The 22584-nt window shown below is 41.4% G+C and overlaps 1 protein-coding gene across 1 annotated transcript in view; it reads left to right on the top strand.

The window, feature by feature from the left end:
- Nucleotides 1-22584, top strand: part of MICU2 (mitochondrial calcium uptake 2) — a 163236-nt gene that overhangs the window by 82333 nt on the left and 58319 nt on the right. Inside the window, exon 2 of the mRNA XM_086621449.1 lies at nucleotides 8299-8446. Within this exon, the coding sequence (XP_086477575.1) occupies nucleotides 8299-8446 (148 nt within the window). The remainder of the gene's footprint in view (nucleotides 1-8298; nucleotides 8447-22584) is intronic.

Below are 22584 nucleotides of genomic sequence, written 5' to 3' on the forward strand. Positions count from 1 at the left end.
GTGGCTGGTCAGCCACTGATCCCTTGCTGTGTCAACTGCGGAGGAAAACACTTCCATCCTTCTAGAGCCCTTTTTATGTCATTCCATTCTAATTTACCATCAACTATCATAGCTCTACCATGGACATTCTCAAATTGGAGTTGGAGGCTTGTCATAAAACCACAAAGGCAACTAAATTCCAAGTTAAAGCTGAAACTTCATTCTTAATTCACTCGGTTGTGCAGGGGAGCTGTGGAGCATGTGGGAACACCCAGCATTTGAAGCCCCGGCTGTACCTACACACAATAGAACAAGTTAAGGATGTAATTTCAGCCCGAGCCTTAACATTAATGCAGCATAGCTCTTTGTGGTTTGATTTCTTCTTATATGGCACTGTTAAAGACAAGAATAAGCCCAAGTCAATCTCAGAGTCATTTCAAATTATGCTTACAAGAATCTTGTGCAAGCAATAGTAATAGATTCCTCTCACCCATTGCCTCTCAGTGAATTTGAATTTTTATATCCTGCTTGCTTCAAGTTTGCACTGTTGGAAACTGCTGAGGTGTTAGATTACAGATACCTTAATATCTGAAGTCCGGCCTTAAATACGTAATTGTTTTCTGCAGTATTCCTGTCTTTACTTGAAACTCATTTTGTGGAAAAGAATTAAAGAGGAAAACCCTGCTTTTTGCCCTGTACGTGCATTTTTATGGGCAAAATGAGCTTTGACAGTGTTTTTAGAAATGTCAGGAATGTCAGATCTTTATCTGAAGGTCTCCTTGGATGACTCAGGAAAAAGGACTTGGAAATTAGTCAGGACTTAATTGAAGTGGAAAGAATACTGAATTGTTGAGAGAGAGCTTGCTCCCCTATGCATGCTTTAGACTGGTACTTTAAAAGAAGATCAGTTTTAATTTTAAGTGATTGAATCAGCCTTTTCTTCCTAATTTTTCTTCAGTCTTTGGTTAGACATTTGAAATAGTGATTAGATTCGGTCATTTATCCCTTCTCAGAGCGAGTGAGAGGGGTGCTTCTAATCTTTTTCCAAAAATCCATAGCTCTCTACTTCTTCCCATGTATTTCCATCCTCTACTGTCTTCGTGGGTCCAGCATCCCTGCTTGCTGAAGACATGGAGAGATACGTATTGGTGAAGAGAATAATGAAGGAGGGGGACATGGCTTTTAAAAGAGCATATAAGCTGCTATTATAGACTTCTCTGTTTTACATTTAGCCTCCTGACATGGCCTGTACCTGCTTCAGGATGCCCATGTCCCCTTTTCTGAGACAGTAGAGCTGCTTTTGCTCGGGATTAGGGACTGTCCTAAACCATAGTTTCAGGAGTAACTTGATCACTGGCAATAGTAGTGCAGAAACAGCAGACACTTTGGTGGAAAGAAGAGATATGGTTAAGGAGTTTGGTAATTATGCTCCAGAACACCTTCTGAAATTATTATTTAGAGAATAGTTGTAGTAAAGTGTTATGCTCATATTGTTTAAGTTATGAGAGTGGTTTTATGTGGTGAAATGGAGAAGAACTGAGGCATTTTGAGGGTCGTAGCTGGCAGTGTGGCTAACAAAAGTGTGATGACTGGAATATGAGGAAGATGTCATTCAAAGCTTAATTAAATGCTGGCAGTATGTTTAAGAAAGAAATTAAGAAGAGTGAAAATAAGATCATCAGTACTGATCTTTAAAGGGCAAACATCCAGCTACATTCAATTTAATTAAAATTGCAGAAATAATTGTGTTGAATATTTTTATTAAATTATAAATCATATGGCTTACACCTGAAGAGTCATCACTTTTTCGATATTGTTACAACTCAATTGTGAATTTCTAGTCTCTGATGCCAGATGTAGCAGATTCAGTACTTGCTTGGTACTAAACCAATTTGAACACTATTATTGTTAGGTTTGGAAAACATTGTGAGAAAGATGGCAACTGAAAGGCTTACATCATCCTGATGTGCTGTTTGAGTATGTGGCCACTGATGCTGCCTGCCTTCACCCTGAATGGTAAAAATCTCCGTATTCCTTACACACTTTCTGGTCTGGCTGAAGCCTGTAACACCTCTGCCACCACCTCTTCTCTGAGCTTTTGCTCTCCAGTTGTGTTTGCCCAGATTTTCATTCTCTCATGCAATAAAATTGTGCAAACGTGTTTGATGTGAAGGAAGGTTAGCTTTCTTAGTGGTGCTCTATCCCTCGCTGCATCTTCTGGTCTGTCCAGACAGCTAAAAAAAGTCCCTGTAACTGTGCTCTGGAACTGCTGTTCTTACCTCTTGTTATAAAGAGGGCCTGGATTAACCACGTTTAATGGAGGTGCTGGTGGTGTAGCTGTATGAAGCTCCGGTGGAGAGCCCAGCTCAGTTATCTTGATAACTTCCCCCTATGCACTGGCGAGTTGCTATTAGGTCACCCTGAAGCTTTCTCTTCACCTGGTTGAAAAAACCCAATTCCCTCAGCTTCTGGATGTTCTGTAGTGCAAAGGATTTTAACAAAAACTTTCAGATTATTTTTTTCATAAATTTTGTGTAGATTGCAGAGCCACTTGGGGAAATTCCGATCTTTAGTCTTACAGCTGTTGAGGGGAGGGAAACTTACTTAGCGTTTTTTAAATACTTGGTAGGCTTTTTATTTTATCTGTATATATTTCTCTCCCAGACCTTCACTGAGATCTGCGTTGTGCTCCTCCTTAAATCCAAGTGCAAAATAATGGGATATGAGATATATGCAAACATTTTGCTTTCATTTTATACTTCTATACTCCTGATTGTTTCACAGTCTTTTTGGGCTTTTTCAACATTATCATACTTGGAGTATGCTGTAGAGACTTTCACAGTAACCATACTAAAACGGAGGGGGAAAGCAGAAATAAAGATACCTGTCGTCATAAAGACGACAGGTCAGCTTTGTAGCTGGTATAAATTGTTTTACTGCCATTGGAGTGTGATGAATTTTCAGGCCATACCCTGTTCAGTAGTAAGCAGTTACACGTGAGCAGCAGAGCTCTAGCGTAGCTCATGCTGGTGTCCAGAGGGGTCAGAGTGCTTTTAGCAGACACTGAGGTTCTCATATAGTGACAGGATATCAGGAATTTTGCAAAAGCTTTGAAAACAAAGTAGGAGATGGCTCAGCTGATGCGTTTCATCCCGTAAGGTTTGCTTGTCTCATTTGTGCTAGTATTTGAAGTTGACTTTCGTGAGAAATGACCCATGTTCCCAAGGCTGTTTCGCAAATCAGGGATGCTGGTTTCATGAAAAGAAACGGACTTGGTGAATCTGTAGTCACACATCATTGTAATTCTGATGAAAATATGTTCTCTTCCAAATACAAGGCACTCCTCAGAGTTAATATGTAAACTTGTACCTATCTATTTTGGTTAAAATAGTGGATTGCTGAAATTCAATACTTCAATATCAGTAACAAGTTTAGATTTAGACAAAATTCAGAAAAATACTGCAAGACTTAAGAAACTTGAAAATCCAGTTAGTTTGAAGATATTGTAGGATTAGCTCTTTACTTCTTGTCTAAACTTTTTTATTTTGTATTTGTGCAGAAAGATTGCTTTTCATTCCGTAATTTTAGTTAAAGGACAACTGTGAAGCAGTTTTCATTTTCTTAAAATTTGCCGTCAGGCAAAAATTGCTCATGTTGTTATAAGGAGGTGATTTTAATAAGAATGCTGCATGTTAATACCCAGCAACTATGAACTGTTCATTTGATATCTGCAGCATTTGTTGAATCTTGCTAACACCAAGCAATTACGGAGTCACTTGTCCCCCAAAGTTTTAAAAAGAATAAAAACGAAGTTCTCATTATGTTAGATTTATTTTTAAACAGTGTTTTTGGGAACATACAGATCTGAATCATATAACAGCAGCAGTGCAGCTTGTGTTGTGGGCCGTGAAGTAAGAAGCTTAAAGCAGTGATACTGATACAAGATGGTTGTATCTAAAAGAAGGTTGGCTTCAGACACTTAGAAGTAGCCCTCATTCTCCTTGCATATCAGAATATGGCTTTTAATTCTAAATTAAGAGTATTTTGGTTTTTTTTCTTGTTATTGGTCCCTTCCTTCCCTGCCTTCATAGAAACATGAGGTTTGAGGGAAGCAAACACACTACAAGGGGAAACTAAAATTCACTGTAACAAGCTGCTTGTATTGTTTAGTGGAGTATTTGAACAAGTGTTTAATGCTAACACAAAGGTGCAAGGCATGAGATTAAATTACAAGTTGCAGCCTTCTATTTAAAACTATAATTAAGTATATTATAATATGATCATAGAATCATAGAATAGCTTGTGTTGAAAGTGACCTTTTTGAAGGTCACCTAGTCCAACCCCCTTGCAGTGAGCAGGGACATCTTCAACTAGATCAGGTTCCTCAGAGCCCCATCCAACCTGATCTTGAACTCTTCCAGGAATGGGGTATCTACCACCTCTCTGGGCAACCTGTTACAGTGTTTCACCACCCTCATCGTAAAAAATGTCTTCCTTAGATCTAATCTAAATCTACTCTCCTTCAGTTTATAGCTGTTGCCTCTTGTCCTGTCACTACAGGCCTTGGTAAAAAGTCCCCATTTTTCTTATAAGCCCCCTTCACACATTGAAAGGCCACAATAAAGTCTCCCCAGAGCCTTCTGTTCTCCAGGCTGAACAACCCCAATTCTCTCAGCCTGTCTTCATAGGAGAGTTGTTCCATCCCTCTAATCATTTTTGTGGCCCTCTTTTGGACCTGCTCCAACAGGTCCATTTCCTTTTTATGTTGAAGGCCCCGGAGCTGGACACAGTACTGCTGGTTGGGGTCTTGTGAAAGCAGAGTAGAGGGGCAGAATCACTTCCCTCAACCTGCTGGCCACACTTGATGGTAATAATTGTATCCAGGCTATGGCTATAGGCTTGCCAGTTGTACCCATTGTCTTGAGATCCCCAAACCCTATGAACGTATAGTCCCGATATCCAGTTAGGGATCATGGTAGGCAGAGAAAAAGGACCTAATGACACAAATTTGAAATGCTTCATCCTCTTCTCTTATGTCTCATTGTCCACCGAACTAGTTTTTCACGCTTTCTTCAATGGACTGATTATTTGCTGCAGCTTGAGGTCCACCCCTGTTCCTGGAGTGCTTTGCATCAAAGGAATTGATCAGTATTCTCAAACTACACTGGGTCCTGTTTTTTGGAGCTGCCCATATTGATAGCAGTCCTCAGTCTCATTCTTCTACCTCATAAGCCTGACGCTAAACCTAGTGTTTATTATTTTAACTTCAGAGCCCAGTCTGAGAGCTAGAAGCTATCATCCCAAAACAGCTTGTATGTTCATCATATCAGCTAGCTCCCCTGCCATCTTTGCCGCTTCATACCAAAGTCCTGGCATGTTGTCAGCTGGGTGGAGGAAACGTGACTGCTGGTGCTTGACTGCAGTTGTCCAGATTTTGCAGACAAAACTGAATTAGGAGTCTTCATCCTGGAGGAATAGCAAGTTAAAACTGAAGTGCCAAAAATCTGATCACAGCTTTCAAGTGGTTCAGAGTGTCGTGGTTTTAGGCTGATCCAGCAACTAAAACTCACACAGTCTCCCCTTCTCCAGTAAAGTAGAGAGGAGAGAAAAAAAAAACCAAAGGGACTGAGGGTTGAGACAAGAACAGAGGGAGCACCCACCAACCATGGTCATGGGCAAAACAGACAGGGCTTTCTCAAAGCAAAAACAGTTTATTAATGATTACTTAGAAGGACAAAGGGAAACAAAAACCGATTACTCGAGAGGACAGAAAGAAACAGAACCAGATCTTAAAACCGACACCTTCCCCCCTCTCCCCCCTTCCTTTTCCTCCCGGCTCTACCTCCTCCTGTTACTGCTGCTTCTTTCTTAAAGGAGAAGGAGTCCTTACACCCTTTTCCCCTGCTCCAATGGATCCCCTACCCACGAGGAAAAATCCACAAACTTCTCCAGCGTGAGTCCAGCCCACTGGAAACAATCCTTCCCCACAGATTGCTCCGGTGTGGGCTTTACCACAGTCTCGGGTACTTAGGGAGCTGTAGCCACTCGCTCCAGCGTGGGTCGTCACGCAGACTCCAGATGCCTCTCTGCCTTGTCTTGCACCCCAACACGACCATCCTCAGGCTCAGGCATCTTCTCCCCACGGGCTGCGAGTGGGTCTCTGCTCCACCGAGGCCGTCCTGGTTGCAGGGGGGCCGCCTGCTATCTCACCATCAGCCGCAGGGGAAACTCGGCTCCGGCACACCTCCTCCCGCTCCATCCTCACTGACCTGCTGTCGATGCGGCTGTTTCTCTCAGATCTCAGTCCTCTCCAGGTGAACTCAGCCCAGTGGGCACCCTGGGAGTGGGGTTCCCCCGAGTTCCCCAGCTGGCTCCGCCGCCGCCATTCTCCGTGGGCGGCGCCGGCCCGACGCAGGCAGCTGCTCGGCCGGGAGCCAGGGAGCGGGGGCAGTGCCCTCCTCCCTTCTCTGCTCGCTCCTGGGCAAAGCACCTTTTCCGGTTCCTTTGTCCTGACTTAAATAGGGCAATTTGCAGAGGTGCCCTATTGGCTCAACCCCAAGGGGGATGGCAGTCTGATCTGGTGGCCAGAACTAAGCCTAACCTGGTTCCAAAACCAGGGAGGTCACAGGGACCAAAACCCCTCTCCTGCCACCAGAACCACCCCCCCCTCCACATCAAACCATGACAAGAGAGTCCCATTCGCTTCTCACTTGCCCATTCCCTGGATGTGTGCACACAAACACACAGGTACCCGATTACCTGCTGTGGTATTTGCAGATATCTGTGCACGTTCCCAATTTTCATAACAACCTCTCGTGCAACTGGGTGCCTGTTGCCTTGCAGGTCGCTCTAACCAGTGCTGACTTAAGCAAAACCAAGTGAGGTTTTCTGACTGGTCTTCCCCTCCTCTATTCTCATCTTGTCTGCCTGTGTCCCACAGTTAACCTCATGAACATACTCAGCACAGCAGACCCTGTGTTTTAACATCAACTGGTGAGACCCTCGCTGCACCTGCAGCTGGTCTTAGTGTAACAAGGAGACACTTACACTGCCTTGTCACAGGAGTAACCCCATTTGCAAAATGCAGCATACACCAGCACTATACTGGACTACTCAAACGCCAGGCAGTCCATAGGAGTGATCCAGAAACTGAAAACTGCATAAACGAATAGTGATCATTTGCTGGAAGATGTGATGCAGCATTTCGGTAGGATGCCGTAAGCTGTACCTGCTCATCTGTGTCATGCACCGAGCAATGCCATGGGCACTGACCTAGCTGAAGATCCATTTTGTTATTTACTGGTTTGTTTCCAGTATATTTGAGTTGAGATCTTGGTACTTAGCCTTGGATTTTCTTGCTTTTCCTTCACTTTCTCACATCTTTGAACAGTCCTAAAATTGAGTGATGCTAGTGATGGTAAAATCATTCCATGATTAATGTTCAAATACACATAGAGTGCTCTGAGAGTGTCTCGTTTTCCTGTTGTCACTTATTATCTCTGAAATCATAAAATGTAATCATCTCTGTTTCACTGTGTCTGTGTGTGTCCTCTCTTGCTGCCAGTAAGTACTGTTACTACTCATCAGAATGTTGTCAGCTTGTATGATTTCAATCATGAGTCTCTCAATGGGGTGGGAAGTTGGAAGTTTTTTGATTGCTTGACTGGTTGAATCTTTGGGTATGGTGATAGAATCTCTGACTCTTTTGCTCATGATTTCATTGCTTTTCCCATTTTTCTAACTTCTCTGAAAGATAGGCCCATAGTTAGAATAGAACATCATTATTCTCCTGTCTTAGGAATTGTTCCACAACTTGATGATTAACTTCAGGAGTGGATCATTTTCACAAATGCAGAGCACATTTCAACCTTTGCTGAGCCAGTCACAAAGCTGGCAAGATGCTATTTGCTGTTTGGTCAGTTTAGTTTTTATTCAGTTAGTGAGCTGAACTTGGCTGAGCAAGAGTCCCACAATTAGCAGAGCTGGCAACCAAGGAGGTGCAGGACTACATGGCCAAGAGCAGGGGAGTGGGAAGCAAGGGCAGCCTTTGGTGAGAGCAAGCCATTAATTTGACCATTAATTTGTGTTGTTAAGGCATGCTCTCAGTGAAGCTAAAAAATATTTTGAATGTCATATGAGCATGCCATTTATTAAGACAGTGCCATAAAAACTTTAATTCCTCGTAGTTTCTTGTTGTGGCTACCCACAAAATATTGAGGTTAATCAAGATTTGGTATAGGGTTCTTCCTAATTACAGAGTTGGTCTACAAATGCAGCCATCTTTCTGCATGTTTTGTTGTTTTTTTTTTTCTGTTTCAGAAGGAAGATGTCTTTAATGCAGAAAGGGACGAAAGACTGTCTCTTCGGAAGCATCGCTTCATGCATTTTGCATCGTTGGAATATGAAGGAGAATATTACATGACACCAAGAGATTTCTTGTTCTCTGTAGTGTTTGATCAAGTTGAACGTAAGTTGTTTTCTCATCAGTGGATTTGTGAAGGAAAAGAAGCTTGAGTGTCCTCTTAAAAATGTAATTTTCACATAAAACAGCAGAAGTCAGTTTATAGATGTTGTGTATATGAATTCTCACAAGCACCACCACCATTTACACTGGTGAAGTGTGGCTCATGATTTAGAAATCTGGTGACTTGATGATAACATTACGTCTCTGCATAATTTGCATGTCTGATCAGTATGTAATTCCTCAATTACTTATATGCCACAGAAAATAGTAGGACTGTGATATAATGGTGTTCCTGGCCCCATTATCTGCCTATCTGCTTCACCAGTAAGCATGCTGTGAGCTTTTTTCTTAGAAGAGGCAGTGAGGGAAGTCACTTGAATGAGTGTAATAAAGCCTTGAGCTCAGCTCTGGGTTTCTGGTTTCAAATCTCCTCTGGTTTATACAAAACCTAGTTAAGAACAAATTAAAATTTTATTCATGTTTTTAAAGAAGTACTTTTAAAAGCATGCTTTCTGGGGAGAAGATGGGACCAGCACACAAATAAAATGTGCATAGTTTGTTGGCCCCCTTTCCTTCTGTCTTTTTTGGCCTCATTAACTCTGCCCCATTCCTTAAGCTTCTTTCATCTATCTTTGTATCATCTTCTGTAATTTCCATGTTAGAGTGGGTTTTTTAAAAAATGATACATGTATTTTCTATATATTATTATATATTTTCTATATTTCTCAAAAAAAAAAAAAGACTTCTACAGCTTTCCCAAGAATTTTTTGATTTAGAAAGGTTAAGTTCTCCAAGTTTCAGAGAATATTGTCATTCAGAGGACAAGTACTCTGTTAATGTATCTGCCAAGGGAAAGAGAGGTGTGCTGGGTTTGTGTAGTGGGGTTTTGGTAGCAGGGGAGGGGCTGCAGGGATACCCCCTGTAAGGAGATGCAAGAAGCTTCCCCAACTCCAAAACCAGTTGGACCAGTCTCTGGCCAGGGCTGAGCCAATCAGCGCCTCTGCGGATGCCATATTTAAGAAGGGGACAAAGGAACCCAAGGCAGGTGGGACCTGCAGTGAAGAAAGGGGGGAAGCGGGGGGCTGCCCCCTCCCTCCACTGGCCTCCTGGGCGAGCAGTAGTTGCCTGCGCTGGGCCGCCGTCACTTAACTGGTGCTGGCCACAGCAGCGCAGCTTGGAGAGCTCCGAAGCGTCCTGCTCCCCGGGCACCCACTGGGAGGAGTTCGTTCCTGTCGAGACCACTGAGGTTTGTTGGGCCCAGCACGGCTGCAGCAGGGAGAGGACTGAGATCTGAGATAAACAACTACGCAGACACTGAGGTCAGTGAAGATGGAGTGGGAGGAGGTGTGCCAGAGCTGAGATTCCCCTGCAGACCCTGGTGAGATGGCAGGTGGCCCTCCTGCAGCCATGAGAGACACAGGGGAGCAGAGATCCACTTGCAGCCTGGAAGAGGATCCAGGACTCCATGCTGGAGCAGAGATGCCTGTGCCTTAAGGAGTTTGTAGAGAGGAATGTCTCTGTGGGAGGGACCCCCACGCTGCTGGAGACTGACATTGGAGCAAAGATGCATCTGCAGTCCATGGGAAGGGACTCCATGCCAGAGTGGGTGGCTGCCCCTAAGAAGCCGTGACTCTATGGGAAAAGCCCGCGCAGGAGCAATCTGATGGGTAAGGATTGCATCCTGCAGGAAGAACTCACGTCAGAGAAGTCTGTGGACTATGTCCCATGAGGAGGGGTTCTACGGAGCAGGGGAAAAGAATGTAAGGAGTCCTCCCCTTTAAGAAAGCAGCAGCAGAAACAATGTGTGATGAACTGAACCGCAACACCCCCCACCCCACCCCCCATTCCCCATCCCACTGTGCTTCCGGGGGAGGAGATAGCGCTGGGAAGAAGGGAGGGGTGGGGGGAAGGTGTTTTTAAGATCTGGCCTTGTTTCTTGTTGTCCTCTCTGAACAAAATGTTAACAAATTAAATTGATTTGCACCAAAGCTGAGTCTGTTTTGCCCGGGGCCATGGTTGGTGGGTGATATCTCCCTGTTTCTATCTTGACCCTCAGGCCTTTTGCTAAATTATTCTCCTCTCCACCCCACTGGGGGTGAGAAGCGAGCGAGCAGCTGTGTAGTAGTGTAGCTGCCAGCTGGGCTAAACCATGACAAAAGGGAAACCCCAGCTTTAATCATTGTTTGCTGCAGTCTGCACATACTGACCAGGGGAGCACATTGTCTTCCAAAAGCCCTTTTAGCCTGGGATGCCCTGCCCAGGTAGCAGCAAATCTCTGAGTGACTTGGGGATATTGGGCAGGAAATTCAAGGTACTGTGGAAAGACTTGAGAGACAGGGAGGAAGAAGGAGACCTGGACACGCTGTGATTTGAGCCCATAGGCAACCTGGGGCAGAACTGAGTTTACTGAGCTGCAAGTATTTAAAAGAGTAGGACACAAGAATCTGTAATAAAAGAAGTTTCCTTGTGTCTGCCAAAAATCTATAGGTAATAAGGATGCACGACTTCACTGCTGACACACAACTTCTAATATTATACAAAGCTGAATATAAATCCTTAGAAGGACTTCATGACCTGAGAGTCATGGAGATGCTCAAAATAACGTGGGTTTTTTTTAATATATGGCTAACGGAAAGAGTTCTTTCCCCTTCAAAACTTAGGTCATTAAGTTAAAAACCTAGAAGGGATTTTCTTTTGAGTTTTCCAGCCTGAAACACTGAAAGACAGTGAATACTGAAATTTTCAGTTTTGAAGGTGTGGATTTCAGACAGTTGTCTGTGAAAGCAAGGTTAAAGAAATAAGTGTTTTTCAGTCTTAGCAGTTCATGCATATTAATTGATTACTCCCACTAGAATAGTACATGTGCAGATTTTTAATTAAGTGATATTTGGATAAGATTTATTTGTAATGCAGCCAAGTTAATTTCAATTACTTTGCTAATATGAGTAGAAAACAGCGTTAAACAGAAAAGAAAAAATAATGACAAGAAAAAATATATGAACAAAAAAAATCTTTAACACATATTTAACATTTCAAATTGAGGTGGGACTTACAACAATAGCATCATGGAAAATTCATAGAAAAATGTTAGTACTTGAATCTAATGCTCCTAAACATTTTTTTAGCCATCATTGGTGTAGGTTCTTTGGCCAGTAACATAAACACAATGATAAGCACTTTTCTTCAAGTCATATTGTTTGGGATTTTAGGTTTTCTTATAACTGCAAACAGACATAGCGTTTGTTGTCAGAGAAGTATGGTGGTTTAGGTATTTTGAAGGCAGTGGTTTGTTCATTGTGTTTAGAAGAGTTTCCTAGGAGGAAAATAAACAGACCTATCTCAAGCTTCTGTCCAGGTAAACTTCATAGCAAAGCAGCAATTATTTTTGGAAACTTTCTACTTATATCATAAAATTAAATCCCTTTCACTCTGAAGAGTGTTTTTTTTAGAAAGGAAAACAGGCATGCCATCCCTAATCCTAGAAACTCCTTCAATACTGAGATGCAATTTTAAGAAGTGATACTGCACAGAAATGGTGAGACTTAAGATGCTGAGCTTAAAGCTGTAATGATTTGGTTATTTGCTACTGATTTTTGATTAATCATTAATTTAAAAAAAAATAACCTCAGAAAAATTTGAAGCACCTTGGCAATAACCGTTCATCTTTATAAATATTTGCTTACAAAGGGAATGGAGTTTGCCAGTTGGTGACTGTTTATAATAATATGGAAGGCTGAGTTCTCTCCGTAGGCTGTTCTGAAGTTTTGTCACTGCTGTCTTTTTTGCAGATAGTAGGCAGGAATATATGACCAGCCTCACAAGCAATTTAGGTGTGTACACCAAGAAGCATTGCTGAGATTAATCACAACATTCTGTTGCTTTGTTCCTACTCAGAGACAAACACTTCCAAAGGGGCAAAAAGCAAAGGAAAAGAGAGAATGAGAAGCAGTTATGGGTTGGGAATAGCGGTCCTTGTCCAACAGCCTTGGGTTTTTTTGCTCACAGGTAATTGCTATTGAAGAATTACTTTGAAATATCCTGTTGTTTTTTAGGCATAATTAAATTTAGAAGAAGGTAAATGTCATGGTGTGTAAGCCAGATGAGTAGTTGGGTTGTTGGTGCTAGATCAAAAGTGCTGATGTTAGAAAATGCTGAAATATTTTAGCTATGTCCAGATTGTCAAATGAATTCCTGTACACTGTTGGGTGGAATTTATTACTGAAGCAAAAATCTTAGGTGTGCCCTTTGACGAGGTTGCAAAACGTGCAATAAGTTATGATTTATTACAGAATACTTTACCAGATAAGAAAACAGGTGAACTGCAGTGCAAATACATCAACTGTCATTCAACCCAAGTGATCTTGAACCCTGCTTGATAGACCTTAGTTCACTAGCTCTACTTGTTTGTTTCCTGGTGCATGGGTTTCTCTGTTACTCATTTTCTTCAAGGTAGGCCAAAAATTGTGAAATCTTGGCATTCCTATTGATGAAATCACACCTGCAAAGTTATTTACTGTCAGGGTGATAATGAAGAAAAATATTTACAGTCCCGCCATCTAAGGAGAATGAGCTGATAACAAATGCAGAGTTTCCTGACAGACTTATTTTGTTCTGCATATTGACAAAGCAGAGAACCATCTAAAGGGAGAAAGGCACTGTCCAGAAAAACTCGCTTGCTTTTACACGCAGTGTTTCTCACTGGATTGCCTTTGTAAATATTTGCCTAATTCTACTACTGTTAGTTATTTTATAGAAGGAAGCAACCACCTCTTTATAAACAGTGGCAAACAGTAAATGGCATGTGGTAGCGTGGTATAGCATTAATGCCAGTACAAAAACCCTGCAACCAGTTAACACCGTGCGTACTAAGTGCACCATTGGGATTTTTGGATTCGTGGCTATATGCCAGGTAATCTTGCATAAAAACAGTGCTACCACAGGGATGTGTGGCAAACGATTGCAAAACCAGCAAGTTCTTCTGGGTAATCTGTGGGATGTTAATGTAAACTGTCATATCTGATGCAATGATAGTTTAGTGAAAAAATGTTTTCTGCTACTCTTCTTATCATGATGTAAAAACTTCTCAATATCTAGCAATATCTAATAAGAATAATATGAACTTGCTATGTTGCATCATAATTTCTATCATTTTTAAGATAACGGGTATAAGAAGGATAAAACTTAGCTGACTTTCACTAAATTTTCATTGCAATGCAGGAGTATTTTTGTTAAGACTCTTCCAGCTTCATGTAAAACTTGTGTTTTAAACAGTTGTGCATACTTAGACTCATATTCCACATTCTACAGCCAATATTGTGTTAGACCTTCTTCATGAAAATATCATTTCTGGTGTGCTGTTGTTGTAGAATACATAAAAAAATCTGTATTAAATTTTGAAAAGGACTTTCAGAAAATGAAGATTTTGCAGTACCTTAAATCTGGATTGTGTTTATGTTCATGTTCATTTTTCTGGAGATTATTCCATTCCAGAAATACCTTTCTCTTTCAAGTAGAAGAGAAGTGTTCAGGTTGTTCAGGTTAGCTTGTCTGCTAACAGTTGATGCTTGGTAAATAAAAATCTTGAGCCTTCTGTATGTACTCAGTCCAGATTTAATGTACCATAGCATCTTCACATCTCGAACCTCTCCTTTATCTGCGGTAAAACAGATCTTCCTGTGTTCTATAGCACCAGTGTGCCAAAGGCAATATTTCCACAGTATAGTCCTACATGTCAGTGAGTGAGAAGTTGTTTGACTTGGTTAAGTTTTCTGTGAAAACATGGTTGGCACAAGGTCGTGGTATGTTTGCAGGTTTGATAAGATGTGCGGCTTTGTGTTGCCAGCATGGCCATGAGTGTGAATGGATCTGAGCAAAGGCTACAGTGCAAGGCTGCAATGGCTGGAAAACTGGGTTCTTCATTGCCCTTAGCAGAGATCAGTGCTGGTGCAGTCTGTGGAGTTCAAAGAGCCAAGGGCGACCAGCCAGTAGATGGGTGCTTCAAAATAAGCTGAGTAAGTCTTTTTGTTTCTGGATCTTGAATTTCTGCCTCTAGTGGGAGTTCAGATGTCTTTACTTCAGTGTCTTCATATTGACCTGAATTTCATATACGATAACTAATCAGACTGCTATGGGTCATGCATGAGTGTCAAATCTAAAACGTAGAATTTGGAGGCAAAGACTTAAAATTTAAGCTTGTGTGAAGCTCCATATGGGAGGTGAGGATTGAAATGTTACATGGGGAGCTATTGACGCAGCTGGAAACTGAATTCAATCTTTCTGGATTTCTAATGTGTTAACAAAGAGATCGTTTTCCCTGTATGTCTGCATTTAGTATTTTTCAGCATGTTGTTGTTGCTCAAATCCGCCAAACACAGTAGAGAACTCTTCAAGCTGGGACAGAGTTGACTCCTTGCCCAGTGCTTGATGGGAGGTAAAGCGAAGCAAAGACGAAGCAGCGGCATGATGGTTTCAGGTCATTTTGTGAATGTCTTCTGAGTTTCAAATAAATTAAACAGAATCAGCCATTTCTAGCCAAAGCTTCTTAGTCATCGTTGTTTACTCATTTCTTAAAATGGGGTTATGAGTGAAGGAAAGTAATGTTCCTGTTGAGGGATCTGCACACATAAGCAAAGATAAGCAGATTGCTGAGAATTTCTGCTTCTGTAAGCAGCCCACACTGCGAATTTTTCATCTTCAGCTATCCTTCATCACCCAAACAGCATTAGGAAATCCTACCACAACCCTAAGAAAGTCTTTAAAGTAACATATTGTATACGTTTAGCCTTTTACTTTTCCTGAAGTGTCTGAATACAACACTAAAATTGATGTTCTGAACAAAATATTAGAATCATAGAATCATAGAACGGTTTGGGTTGGAAGGGACCTCAAAGACCATCTAGTTCCAACCCCCTGTCATGGGCAGGGACACCCTCCACTACACCAGGTTGCTCAAAACTTCATGCAATGATATTAGATCATTTTGGATAAAATATTGTACCTCAGCCAATTGTTGGTAAATAGATAAGCTAAATAAGATTTTTTTTTCCTTCTTTTCTCCTCAGCAATAGTATATTAACACTGATAACTTAGTTACATAGGCTGTTTAATGGAACACCGATGATCTTCATAGAGTTGGTTTATCTAAAACTTCATTTGAAAGGAAATAGTTCTTTATCTAGAAAAAATATTGCCGAAATTCCTATAGTCTTGGTAATGTGTGTTTATGTCTGGACATAAGCTTTGTTGTGAAATCGAAATAAAGACATGCATTTTTCTAGCAGTTGCGTCATGAGGTACTACGTAACAGAATTGGAGATGGGATTCTTGGCAGAAAATGCCATCTTCCTCCCTGCAGCAATCAAATCTGGTCTGTTGGCCAGACTGCTTTTTAGGTATGTTCACCACTGGCCACTCCACTGACTTTATTGTTTGCTCTTGCTTTTCAGAAGGTATTGTTAGGCTTAGAGTCCGAGAAATAGACACCAGAGATGCTATGATTAGAGCAGAGATGTCAGGCGTGGGCTGCCTTCCAGCACTGTAGCCCCAGCAGCAGCAGCGAGGAAGCATGCATGGTCGGATGGGGGAGCAGGAGGAGGGACTGAGCACTGGTGTTGGGAGGAACGGGAACCATGGAGCAAAGTGACTTAAGAAGAAGCAGGTTTTAGCATGTCATTGCACGCAGGAAGGTGTCCCGTTTGTTCCCCTGTTCCTTTTCCATGTTACAAGACAGTGCTGAAGGTACCTGGGGTACATTCCTTGTAAGGTCAAACAGGAAAATATACTTTTGATCCTTAAACTTATACTGAGATTGCATTAATTACATTTATATTTTTGTGGGTAGGTCTGCATGAGACAACAGTAAGGTTGTAATAAGCTCATGACTTTGTTGTGATTAATTCTTATTTTTCCCTCTGTGGTGTTGCTGACTAGCTGGAGAATGATGCAGAATTGGAGTTCTTATCTCAGTTGACTGCAGTGCTTACTGATTAGGTAAAAACTTTGGCAAGATGTTATGTTTTGAAAATACGTTACTAGCTATTTAGCTTTCTGAACAAGAACTGCTAATGAGAAGATACATTGCAACTTCTCAATGAATGAAAGCAATTTTTTAAAACTCGGCACAAAAATAGTACCAATAATAAAACTGGTCAGGCTTCAGCAGAGTTGCAAGCAAGAGGCAAGTGGTCTCAACACACATCTTGAAGGATTTAGTTATTTAAAGTGTGAAAGTTATTGGTTATTTAATGGCATCTGAATGGAAAACAGATTTCTTGAAACGAATGAAAATACATTGTGCGCATGCAGAATACTTGTAGTACAAGTAATGGAAAAATCTGGTTATTAATAACAGGAGTCTGCTTGTTGTATAAACATCGGCTGCCTTAGAATTTCAGAAGTCTTGCAACAGTTTCTGCTTTAGTCAAGTATTCCAGTTTCATGACACGCTACCGTGATACTTAAAATACTTAACAGAGATGTAACTTTTTTTTATACATGTGAGCAAATTTCAAGAACTCGTGCAACCGTTCTTGGTCTCTGAATATTTTTCCAATTTGTAAGATCTTTTATTTATGTAGAACACCGCACACTATTTCAACTACATTTATAACATACTGTCGGCATACCACAGCAAATCTCTGGGATTTTTTCTGCCACGGGTTCTGAATACTTTTTGACAGATTACTTCAGTATTATTTTTTTAATAAATTCAGTGGAACTTAATCAGTTCTGAAACATCCTGCTTAACTGACAATTAAGTCTTAACAGATGTAGCGTGAAAATCAGACTCAATGAATTTTTATCACTCTTAAATGTATTTTAATTTCTTGCAACATATGTCCTTATCACAGACAGGTATTGGTTTGTACCTAAGAAGTACAATCTGTTTTTAAAATTCCTTGAGTTGCATTCAGATATTTAGAACTGATGGGGATCTGGCAGACCCTCGGTGGATGATAGCAGGTGCCAGGAGTGCAGATCAGACTCCTGCCAAAATCTAGCATGCTCTCTAGCCTCACGTTTTCAGTTGTTTGTAACTCTTTTGGTGCTGATTGTTCTGTGCTTTTCCTTAGGCCAACGCTGAATTTTTATTATATTAGTCATATGATTTTTCCTTTTTTTGAGTAATTTTGATATAGACTGATTTTTTTCCCCCCTGTATGTTCTCAAAAGAAATGTTACATTATGGATTTTTTTTAAATAGCTAAGGTAGAACCATCAAGTATCCATCACTTTCCTTCTAGGCAATAATAGCAGGCAAGGTGTGAGCCTGCTTTGGTAGATGAGAGGAGCTGTCCTTACCTGCCAAACGGCTGGGGCCTCCAGGGAGACCTTTGAGAAGTTCCCCTGCCCCCTGTTTGGAAAACACTGGCATCAATTTCTTAAGGGAGAAACTACCTGAGGTATTCTCTTTGTCACACTCCAGCCCTGCAGCTACAGTGGATTGTAGCACAGATTGCGCTCGGTACCCTTTCTCATCTACTGTAAAACAAAAGCAAATACTGAGCTCAAAGACTTTTTTCCATGTGTAAAACACATAGGCATCTCTTGTTAGAGACACCTGCTTACATGGCAGTGCCCTCTCTCGGGTTTGCCAGCTTCGTTACTGCAGAGGAGAATACAGCAGAGCCAACTCTTAGTAATCGAATCAATTTTCCAACATTGTCCAGTCCATCAGAGCACCGTGGTCCTCACACCACCATCCATAATGCTGGCAAGCACCTGGTCATCCTGATGGCTGTGTCTTTAGTTAAATATCATCATAGAATCATAGAATCATAGAATGGCATAGGCTGGAAGGGACCTCAGAGATCATCTAATCCAACCTCCCTGTCATGGGCAGGGACACCTCTCAACTAGACCAGGCTACTCAAGGCTCCGTCCAACCTGGCCTTGAACACCTCCAGGGAGGGGGCATCCACAACCTCTCTGGGCAATTTATTCCAAAGTCTTACCACCCTCGTACTGAAGAATTTCTTCCTAAGATCTAATCTAAATCTGTTCTCCTTCAGCTTAAACCCATTTTCCCTTGTCCTATCAGTGGACATTCTTGTAAAAAGTCCCTCCCCAGCCTTCCTGTAAGTTCCCTTCAGATATTGGAAGGCAGCTATTAGGTCCCCCCGAAGTCTTCTCTTTTCAAGGCTGAACAATCCTGGCTCCCGCAACCTGTCCTCGATTGTTCCTTTCAGACCTGGAAAAGGCTTGTGCACCTGAAAGCATAAGGATTTTTCAGCCATGTCTAACAAAAGTTACCATGCTTTCCAACAAATCCTGCCTTGATTCTTACCAGATAATGGATAGTTCAGCATCATTACTAGGTCCAAATGCATCCTAATTGACCATTCTTGTTTTTTCTAATTAGCTTATCAGTATATAGAAAATGCCAGTATCCTTGATCTTCATTCACCAAGAGCTGCGATCCTACCTGGCTTAATAAAAATAAAAAAATTGGCTTCTTGTATGTAGTTTGAATATAAAACATGGTCAAGCCAGCTGCCAGTTGACTTTATCCAGACTATTTCAGTTGTCTTCAGAAGAGCTGACATTTGAAGACTTTGGTATGATACAGCTTGTTTTTCCGAGTGCTAGCCTTCTTTTCAAGCCTTGAATTCATAGAATCATAGAATGGCCAGGGCTGGAAGGGACCTTCAAAGGTCATCTAGTCCAACCCCCCTGCATTCATGTCCTTTATGCCAATACATCTGATACCGCTGGAACTACTGGGGCAGTGGAGTCTTACTGCTGCATTGGCATTGGCAAGCGTGAAGTAAGTCACGTATCCCACCAGAGAAACTGCCAGCTCCAGAAAGCAGATTACTTTTGTCCTTTTTTGTTCCTCCAAGTGTTTTTTTGTTTTGGTTTTGTTTTTCCTGGGGAAGAGTGAGGTGGGTTTGTTCTTACCTGTGGACTGGATCCAAACAGTTGTGAGCCTGACAGAGCGGATTCTTATAATAGAGAATACTAAAATTAGTCACTTTGTCTCATGTGGATGGACATCTGCTTTTCCACTGGAACTGTATTTATTTACTGTGTCTGACAGCTTCTGAACAGTCACCCACATCCTGACATAGCAATTATTTATTGTCTGTGGATTTTTTGGTGATAGTGAATGTGAGAGCTCACTTCTGGTTTACTGTCACTTTCTTGGGAGAAAATATAAAACGTAACGCTCAAAATTTTCATCTGCTTTCATCTGCTTTGTTCGAATTGGCAAAAGAGAGCAATTATTTAGCAGATAAGATGTGTGTGTATGCTGGTAAGGCAGTCTTTACTGTTGAGAAAGTAAGAGGGGCCTTTACCAGTAAGGTCAATTTAGAAGTATAATGGGCAACATGAAATGACTTTACTCTTTCACTAAAAGGAAGCCATCCATTGTTTGCTTTTCATTTGCAGCCACTTTGAGAATTGTAAAAAGCATACTTAAAATTTGATTCAAATTTCAATTCAGTCTCTTTCCTCTGCAGCTAAAATAAATCCTTGTTTCAGGAGGACAGTGCCTATTCTTTATGTCTGGTACTGCTATAAGGAGGAAAAAGGGTATCTGCTTAGTCGTATCATTGTAAGAACACTCGTATTTATTACCACAACTCATCTAAGTTAACATGTCATATCTTGTAATGTGTTTTTAAGGATTTGTATCCTCTATTAGGGCGATATGTAATGACTTAGCTCTTATTTTTGGCATTTCATGCCTAAGTGTGTCAAAATTTATCATATATATTCTAAAAGTCGGCTCCTATTTTAGCAGTTTAAAATATAGACTTTTTATAAATTTTTCATGCTCAATTTAAAATCACTGTAACCACTGCTTATATTGGAAAAAGGTGACACAGCACGTCCTCTGCTTGAAAACTCTTCTGATATCCAACCTAAAATCAATCACTGTCTGTTTAAACCCACTTGCTCTTGTGCCAGCATTTCCCATTACCTAAAATAGGGGCTTTTTCTTTTGAATCTTAACCCCATGATGCATTATAGATAATTATATTACCACTCAGCGCTGGTCTTTTTAGGTTAAGCAAACCCAAGCTTATTTTTATCTCCTCTGGCTGGGTGAGGCCATCCGTTCCACGGCTTCATGTAGGTAGCTTTATTCCATGCTTTCTTGGATTTGATTTCTTCTTACAAAGCCAACTTCGTTCCCTGGCTCACAGCACAATCCGCTAGCAATCACTGTGGCCTAAGGGATGGAACAAGGATTGAAGTCAGGGACTTTTTAAATTAGTACTGTTGCTGAGACATCTGAATTGACAAACTGCAGCTTTAGTTAAGTACAAAAATGGTACAGAACAATGCTCACTAGAGCAAAACACTTAAAACTCATTTAGCCTGTGCTTTACTCACAGTTGCTACATGCAGAACAGCTTCCAGCACCATAGGTGCTTTGGTCCTTGTTTGTAGCTCCATGTGTCTGCTAGGCTGAGGGTAGTACAGTAGAGCAAATTATTTTCTGTGTTCTTAGGTGAAGAAAGTTTTAATGTAATCACAGAATCGTGATTAAAACAAAAAAAAAAGAGAGATCTGGCAAAGAACATCCTTTTGGGAGGTTAAGGGCTTGATGCGCCAAGGTGATGTACACCTTTGCACAGGAACAAGAAAAATTGTTCATTTTTTCAATCCAAGATTGCTCTTGGAGGAGCAATCAGTTTTATCAGAGAAGCTGAGTATGGCAGGAAGGAGACAATGCAAGGGTAATTAGAGACAGTGGACACGGAAGCCCAGTATACTGAAAGCTGCTACAAATTAAATGAGACGGCATTAGTGGGAATTTTAATGTAAAGTGTATTTATGCCTTTAGATTTGTCTCCTCTGTTATCTTTACTGAATAATTATTTCTGTTCTATTTCTGTTTTGACAGACCTAATACAGTGTTTCCTCTGATGATTAATAAGATCAGAATTCTTTAGAAATCTGAATATGAAATTAAAGCCAGGATAAAGCCAAATGTCTTTTTGAGGTTTGCTTCATCAGATGATATGAATTCAGGGGAGAAAGGTTTTTTCCCTGGGAAAATAACAGAATTCTGGAAAAGAATAACTGAATTTTTTTAAAAGAGACTATTGATCTTGTCTAGATTTTTTTTTTCTTTCTGCCAAAATTTCTTTGGAATGTGAGGAGTTTGAAGTCACAGGGTCAAGAGACGGCTCATCTTTGCTTCTCTTATTCGATCTCCGAAGTTCACCCCTTAGAGCAGAGGAGGTGTTCTAGTTGTTGCATGAGACTTTCTTTTCTACTGGTAGGGAAGGCTGATGGACAGCATGTCAGTAATTTATTATTAAACATACTACTGGGAGCACTTCTCCAAGTGATATAGGAACCAATGAGGAGAGGTGCTACGCTGGACCTAGTTTACACCAACAAGGAGGGGCTGGTGAGGAACATGAAGCTCAAGGCCAGCCTTGGCTGCAGTGACCATGAAACGGTGGAGGATCCTTAGGAGGATCTTGAAGGAGGGTGCTCAGCAAGCTCACTACCCTGGGTTTCAGGAGAGCAGACTTCAGCCTCCTCAGGGGTCTGCTTGGTAGAGTACAATGGGATAGAGCCCTGGAGGGAAGAGGGGCCCAAGAAAGCTGGATAATGTTCAAGGATCACCTCATCTAAGCTCAGGAGCAGTGCATCCCAACAAAGAACAAGTTGGGCAAAAACACCAGGAGGTCTGCATGGATGAACAAGGAGCTCCTGAACCTACTCAAACATTAAAAGGAAGCCTATAGGTGGTGGAAGCAAAGACAGGTAGCCTGGAAGGAATACAGAGAAATTGTCAAAGCAATCAGGGATCAGGTTAGGAAAGCTAAAGCCCTGATGGAATTAAATCTGGCCAAGAACATCAAGGGCAACAAGAAAAACTTCTACAGGTATGTCAGTGATAAAAGGAAGACAAGGGAAAATGTAAGCCCTCTCTGGAAGGAAACGGGAGACCTGGTTACCCAAGATACGGAGATGGCTGAAGTACTCAATGAGGTTTTTTGCCTCAGTCTTCACTGGCAAGTGCTCTAGCCACACTGCCCAAGTCACAGAAGGCAAAGGCAGGGACTGGGAGAATGAAGAACTGCCCACTGAAGAAGATCAGATTCGAGGCCATCTAAAGAACCCAAAGGTGCACAAGTCAATAGAACCTGATGAGATACATCCATGGGTCCTGA

The sequence above is a fragment of the Tauraco erythrolophus genome, chromosome 1, assembly GCF_009769465.1.
Source record: "Tauraco erythrolophus isolate bTauEry1 chromosome 1, bTauEry1.pri, whole genome shotgun sequence".
NCBI lineage: Eukaryota > Metazoa > Chordata > Aves > Musophagiformes > Musophagidae > Tauraco > Tauraco erythrolophus.